General features: G+C 39.2%; 1 protein-coding gene across 1 annotated transcript; it reads right to left on the bottom strand.

The window, feature by feature from the left end:
- Window positions 1–631: 631 nt before the first annotated feature.
- Window positions 632–7,861, bottom strand: MSANTD3 (Myb/SANT-like DNA-binding domain containing 3). Its single transcript, XM_008944837.1, is given in 4 exon segments — window positions 632–1,055; window positions 2,362–2,459; window positions 2,461–2,799; window positions 7,707–7,861. Coding segments are annotated over 3 exon segments (816 nt in total). The 5' UTR covers window positions 2,769–2,799; window positions 7,707–7,861; the 3' UTR covers window positions 632–645.
- Between the last annotated feature and the right edge of the window lie 39 nt (window positions 7,862–7,900).

Genomic DNA, 7,900 nt, shown 5'->3' with positions numbered 1-7,900 from the left:
CACAACCATGCTCTCAATCAGCCAGCCAGCTGGAAAATGCTCCTGTTCTTTCATAAGCAAAGGGCTCAGTTACTACAGTGGTCCTTTTGATACTTCCTTCATTTCACATCTTCTATGAAGAATAAGTTACGAACTATATTAACTAGAGAGAAGGTTTTCCTCCTAAGCTCCAGCATAACAATCCAACTAACACCAGTCAATCATCTTTTGTCTCCTCAGCACAGAGCAAATCCATCTACTTGCCTTCATTCAGGAAATGGTAGATAGGAAGAGACAGAAATCAAAATAAACGCCATAACCTGATGTTTAAAGCTGTTAAGTTTTCTTAGGAACACCCAATGTAGGAATACCTGGAGAACCTTACATTTCAAAAGGATGTTAGGGTATTTTGAGAGGGGAAATTATGTTCACATTTTAGAACACTGCATGTCTGAGAGTTAAACAAATCAGAACTACCTACAAATGGACAATACAGTTTTCCCCTTGGTGGACTCTACCACTGTTTCCCTAAACATTAAGTCAAAGTGTGTTTGCTATCAGCCAGGCACATATCCTGCCACAGTACATTCACATTAAAAACCCTCCTTCCAGTGCTCGTTACTCATAAATGTGCTCAATCAGACTGACTCTCTGCCCCTTTACGTCCTAAGGTGAATTAGGAAAGGGTCTGTTAAAGGATGATACTGGCCATTCTTTTGTGATGGTCTGCAGTTTTCTCTCCCAATACATTTTCTTTTTATTTAGCACTTCCATTTTTATCCTGTGTTCTTCTTCAGCCATCTCACACTCTCTTTCTATTTGCTGTATTTTTGCCACATGAACTTCATTCATTTGGATTAACTGCAGTTGCAAAATTGACATTTGCTGATGATGTTCTTCCTCATGCATCTTTTTCAGAGCACTTTCCTGAGATGCTTTACTTCTGTAGTTCTTATCTGCTGCTATTCTGACATCAGAACATGAAGGCTCAGGTTGGGAGGTACCTTCACATACTGGAAAATGTACCAGCTCTTTCTCTTCATCACAGAGTTCTCTATTTGAGACAACAAAAGGCTCTGCAAAACATAAAAGGAAAAAAGTATTACAGCATTCCCTTCTCCTCCCTCAAGAAACATGAACTTGTGATAATATAGCTGTTATGGGTGTATGTATCTAAACTTTGTGCTTCTGTACCATAGAGTCCACTCCACAATGCAGTTCTGTTGCAGAATACTAAGGTCATAACGGTATGAGCTGAACCACTTTGGGCTCTGTTGATAGACTTCCACAGCTATAATGAGAGCTAGAATACTAAAGGGAATATACACATTTATAAGTGGACACCTAAATTTAAGTGGCTGAGCCTGAAGCAGAACCTTCATGCAGCTGTTTAAGGCAAATCCGTATGTGCCTTGCAATATTTTTATGAAAGATCCAAGTGTCAGGTAAAGATGCAGGAATACCAAGAGACTGAAAGAATACTAGGAAGAATATTACTAATTCCTCTTATTGCTACTGTACGTCTCATAAATGCAGTGGTGCATATTTTTGGGAAAAAAAAATTACATTATTCTAAGTGTGAGAAGGTTCTACCAATTCATCTGAAATCAAAGAACCTACTCATGGAATAAAATAGTTACCACTACAAGTAAACGTCTCAAAATACATTCCTTTACAAATCCAGATGACTACTTATGATGAACACAATTATGAAAGATACACTGTACAAATCTCATCTAACAATGTAGTTACTTTTGTCTTTTGAACAAGGATCCTGGCTTAATAAAGGTTGCAAGAAACCACTGTAGCCACCCTCCCTTCTGGTTTTGGATTATTCCTTCTGTGTATGCTGTGTATGCTTGCCAAACAAAGAAGAATGTAGTGCTGAACTTTTTCAGAAAGGCCATTCTCCAGGGCTGCAGTGTGAAATATGGCTCTACGTACTCTTTTTAGTCCTTGAAAACAAAGGAGGAAAGACCTACAGGGAACTCTTGCAGCAGACAATTGTGTGTCAATTTGCTGCTGGTGGCTTTTTTTTTTTTTTTTAAATGCTCGGACAACCTTTCCCAGCAAAATAATACTTTATAAAAGATCAAAATATCCTTGGGATTGTTCTATGGAAAGCCATCACGACAGCTACTGTGATGCTTGCCACAAAGTAGCAGATATGTCAAAAACTGATAAAAAAAATGGAGTAAAACACCCGTTTAACTCCTAGGGGCCTGGGGAAATCACAGACTCTAGTAATATTATAGCTCTGAAATTACTTGTCTATACCCAGCAGTCACAGCTAAGTGGAGAGACTTAGACTGCTGAAAGAGAATCACTGGCAAAATCACATACCAAACAATACTACTTGCATCATTACAGTAACATTTATACCTTGACTAGAAGCATCAGGCTGATATTCAGAATCTTCTTCTGGTGGGCTCTGCAAAAAGTACATTTGCTCAGGCACTATGCTGGCAATCTTCTCTTTTGTGAGTATTTATAAGTGGGCTAATACTTCTTTTTACCTTCTCCCGCCTTTCATGTGCCATTATCTTTTTTGTCCGTGCCTTGATATTTTCCCAGCATTTCTTTAACTGTTTGAAGTCTCGCAGGGATACGCTGGGCTGGGAATTATACTCATGAGCTAGTGCTTGCCAGGTACGTTGTTTCAGAGCAATAGTTCTTGCATCACTTTTTTTACATTCAAGCACGTATTTGTATTTTTCAACTAAGGCAAGCAGCACACTCTTCTCCACTTCTGAGAAGTATTTAGCAGGCTTTATTATTTCGTTTTGCATTTTCTACTGTTTCTCCAAGAAGCCAAAGATCCTATGAAAACAATGTTGAAAGCAACAAAACAAACACGAATTAGAACTGGTTACAGTATCAGGACATTATGTTTCAGCAAATAGCTCCCAAGTATAGCTTCTGATTCTAACACACTTCTTTTTCTAGAACAGTTTGTGAGTAGTTCTAGAGTACATAATGAAACATTCCTGTAAGATACAGCATAATTATAAGTTGTTTCCTATTGCCACTTCAGTGGCTACACAGTTACAGAAGCATACCCTAATGAGAAGCTTCTTGTCTTTGTTACAGTTTGTCTTGATACAAAATACTCAGTATTTAATTTACTTAGTAATTTGTGTTTAATAACTTGTTTTCCTATTCATTGCACTTTGTTACAACTAGTAAGTTTTCAAAGCCCTGAACAGTGGAACAAGTTCTGAAATTCAAACCTTGATAGCTTCAGGTTTAAGTCTAAAGCCACCTTGAAGCAGGTTTGGCTTTCCTTTGGTAGGCAAAAGGCCCTCTTCTGCCCTTCCTGATGGTGTAGGACTAATTTCCCCCCTCTCTCTACAATATTTGAAAGCTGTATGAGACACAGTAGCAAGAAGTTCTCTTTTTAAGGAGGTCTGTTGATTTGGTTCTCCCTCCTTGACTGACATTCTGTAGGCATCAGGAGCCTGAGCAGTATGACCATACTGAGAAGAGGTGAGGGTTGCAAGAAGACATGAATGAATTATGGAATCTAAGCACCCTGAAGGCATAGGTCCTTCATCCTTTACTGCTGACTCTGCAGGTCACACACTCTTTGCTGCTCCCTTGCAGAGGGCAGCGACCAGGCTGGAAGGACTTCTGGCCTCCTGGCTACGGCCACTGCTGTGTGCTCACACCACACTGATGACCGCCTCTCTTCTCAGGCCTAGGACTTACACAGTCAAGAGGAAAAGGGTGGCTGATCCCAGGGAATTCTTAGCAACAAAAAAAAAAAAAAAAAAAAAAAAAAAAAAAAAAAAAAAAAAAAAGAATAAAGCAGTGTCTCCTTGATTTAACAAGGAAAATTACGTTTTTATAAAGTACATTTTTGGGCAGAAGCTTCTGAATAATTAAGTAGAAAAAGGGAGAGCGATGCTGTCTTAGCTTACATTTCTTCTGGTTTCAATGACAAAACTCAGAGATGGAACATATATAATAAGGTTTGTTGTTTTGTTTTGTTTTGTTTTGTTTTGTTTTTTTTCATAACAGTCTAGGACTCTCCCAAAAGGTATTTTCTAGTATTTTGCCCATTGTTTCTACTACTTCCCTCATGACATTGCTTGAAGATGCAACAGATATCAGCATGAGATTTCCTATCTTCAACATTTTATTCCTTAACTGCCCTAGCACTCTCTTTGTACCAACCCTGTAATTCCTTACCTCCCAATGTCTCAATACTTAGTATTCTCACCTCTTTCAGTGAATGTAAGTATTTACACTTACAAAGAAAGCTAACAGGCAAGCTAATATCAAAATGAGAACCCAAGTCTGAGGTAAGAACCGGAGCTTTCTCAAGTAAGCCATAAAATATGTCAAAACCCATCAAAACAAATTATAGGAGGCAGCAGAACAAATCCTAGAATAGTAAAACTGAAACAAAGTGAATAGGAATAATAGTCTGAGGTTGAGTTAAGTACATTAAGTCAGTAGCAGTAGCTAAGCTGTGCCCCTACTGAAAAAGAGGCAACAAACTGTTTGTTCTTCTGTCACTGCTCAACTGGGTCATCACTAGCCATGTACTGACTGGACAGCTGGGACCTCCAGGGTTCCTGGGTAGTCACCAAATGCTGGTGTCAGGAGGACGTGGGAGAGATGGAGTTTTTGCAGCAGACAGGATTTAGGGGACAAAAAGAAAAAACCCACAGGAAACCAGACTTTAGTGGTTCTACACCTTGCAGAACAGCTTGTTTATTTTTCAAGAAAGAAATACATGGAAGAAGGAAGAGAGCTGAGGGGGTGGCTGAGCGTGAGGTTCCCTGATCCAGAATTTCTCCCATCACACTATATCAATTTATTTATTACTCTCTGTGGAAACTTAGTCACCCCATTTGCTGGTGACAGGAATTCTTAGACACCTATAATCCCACAGAAAAAACTAAGTGCATGTAAACAAACCTGAAAGTATCACATACCAATCATGATAATGTCTAGGTCTAATAGACAAAAGAGAATATCTACTTCAGAAGTTCCTTAAATAAAAATTAATTTTAAAAAATAAGCAAAATGTCAGGAAATGGATATCCTAACAAAGAGATACTGAACACTGGCAACTTCACTCCAAGGAACAGCTCTCAAAACATGTAAAATAAAAGAGCCCTGTAAGGAAATGGATTCTATCCACTAATTTATTTTACTTACATACTTACTGTATCATTCCAAACCATTGAGTTGCTTTGGACAGCTGCTGAAATTAAATTCTTGGGGCTAAATATCGATGCTTCAACCTGTCTTAGTCTGTTTCACCAAGGAACGGGATGAAAAGCAGTCTCACTGGCAAGTCATAAGGTCCACTAGCTTATAACCCTGCAAACCCAGGGTCAGAGACTCTGTGTGATCAGAAAAGGCTGATTCTGCCTTTCGCTGGTGCATGTAAATCATATTTCTAGCTTGGAGAAGGTGTGAGAATCTTAGACCAAAAATCACTACATGTTTGTGGGTAGAAAATCCTTTTAATTAGGAAAAAAAAAAAGGATTTTCAAGATCTCTGGAGACTAAGTCCAAAAAGTTAAACAATGATACTGGGACTGCTGCATTCCAGGTGCTAAATATTTAGCTGCACAGACTGGCAGGGATCAACTGGTACCAGTAAATATTTAAAACATTTCCCAATATGACTTCACGTACGAGGATAAAAGCTCATCCTTCATGGATGAGGCCACAGCACACCTTGAAATACCACTTTCATGCCACACTATTGTTTACTGCTATTATTTTAGTGTGGTAGTATCTGAGATCCCCAGTCTCTGTACATTTAAGAATGGAAATGTAGGTCCTGCTCAGAGAAGAATATAGCTTATTAGCCCTTCCTTCCCCCATACACATTCCTAACTACTTTTTTTCTACACACTGTACTTCTGCCCTTTCCATGAAAAAGCCAGGATTATGATCTTGGATGCATAAAAGAACTCAAGGTCTGGTGAAAGCAGTTTAATGCACTTACTGCACAGAAGAAAAGAGTTCTTGAAGATTCTTTTCAAGCTCTTATATGCTTAGCCTGCTTGCCTCAGTATACTAAAGCCCGTTTTCAATTAGGTGAACAGAAAGTACTAGGGAGATGTCAGAGAACCTAAAATACTGAGAAGTTGCAGCAGAACACCACCATATATTTATATTCACCTCTTTTTCACCTTCTGGCAGCCCACTATCTCTGTGGAATATGAGAAAGGACTCTTGCAAGGCCAACAATTTCCATTTTGAGGCTAAGAGATCCTTCCAGGACAAGTGCCCAGGATATAATGTAGCATGTAGGAATCTGTGCCGAAATGGAAGTAATTTACCGTGTATAGCTCTCACAGTAAACAGGATTGATTTGGGAATGTGTAGGCACATGAGGACAGCTGCACAGTAAATTCTAAGAAACAAAGAATGGAAGGCTTCTCCCACTCTTACAGGTGCCCAGGCTCCAGGACATGTGCAGTAAGGAAATACTTTATCCTAAATATCTTCTCCTGGCATGGCTCAGTTGACAGCTTGCCTTAGAACAGATCAGTGTCCTAAGCACTTGCCCTCTCACCCAAACCTTTACCTCTTTAAAATAACAAAGGCATCTCTCAACTCTTCATTTTTATTTTGAAATATTACGTAGCATTCTTCTCTTAAAGATTATAAGGGATGTGCTTGAAGGATATATTGAGAAAAAAAAAACACAAGTGAAGAAGTGCACATATGTTTATAAATATGCATATATGTATTGTTTGGTTTGCACACACCTAAACATACACCCACATTCCACCCAGCTGCAAAGAAGCTTATTTAGGTTGGCAGCACGTGTGAGCATTTTCAGTCTGTGAAATATTTTTTGGGGCATAAGAAAATGCAAAGAAGAAGTTTTGGTGTAAGACTTAACCCAAACATTAAGGTTACACTAACCAAACCCAAAGAAGACAGTTTGTTAGCAAGCTGTGGTTACTTGTGATGTGAAAATGGAATTCATTTACCAATGCCAAGAGGATTACTACCAGAAATAGTTCAGGATTGGAAAAAAAAAGGAAAATTTATTTATCCAACTTAAATTGCAGACAAAGCTTTAAGCATGGCCAGTAATTAACAGCATTGGAAATCAATCAAAATTCTGTCTTTTTCATCCAGTGTTTGAGGATGTAAAAGCAGTGACCCAAACCAGTCACAACGACAGGTTTGTATTTCATCTGAATGACAGAACGAGCAGTAATCAGTGTCCTTCTTCCTCAGACGTTAGGTTTTCCTCACAGAGCTTCCATCAAAGCGTTCCAGGCCTGACCGTGTCTACCTTGAGACTTGAAATCACTAGGTAATTAGGTGCATATTACAAATATGAACGAGGTCTATATAGAAATTATATCACATAGAAGCAGATTTCAAAAACCAGAACATCTCTTTGGGTGTTCCGCCCCCTCACTCCCTGTTTTAATACAAATTAAGAGTTATCATGGATTATCCAGCAAATCAACAAAATAATATAGTAGTAAAAATTCATAGTACTTCACCTAAATTTCTGCTGGCAAATTTTATATACATATACAAGCAAAAATATGGAAAATAAAAAATAAAAGCATTGCATTATATCTACAAAGACACGGATGTATTTTAAGCGGGTCATCCCGCTACTTATGGAGGACATCCAAAGCAGTTTGTGCAAAGAAAGGTAATGGATGCAGGTTGTTTTTTCAAACGATTGTCTAAAATCCATCAAAAATAGGCATAAACGGGAATCCTACCAGACTCTCCCGCACCCGAACTTCTCCCACATGAACTCGAGCTCGGTTTTATTCCTCACTCGCTCCTCTTCTGCTCGAAGGAGAAAGGAGAGCAGGTCCCCTGACAAAGACGACCGCTCCACCCAGGGCGGGCACGCAGGCTGGGCTGAGGCGCGGACGGGGCATGTGCCGCGGCACAGGGACGGCGAACGGCC

The sequence above is a fragment of the Merops nubicus genome, unplaced genomic scaffold, assembly GCF_000691845.1.
Source record: "Merops nubicus isolate BGI_N331 unplaced genomic scaffold, ASM69184v1 scaffold14997, whole genome shotgun sequence".
In the NCBI taxonomy this organism is placed as follows: domain Eukaryota; kingdom Metazoa; phylum Chordata; class Aves; order Coraciiformes; family Meropidae; genus Merops; species Merops nubicus.
Note: the sequence above shows the minus strand (reverse complement) of the source record. Positions and strands in the feature narration are given on the sequence as shown.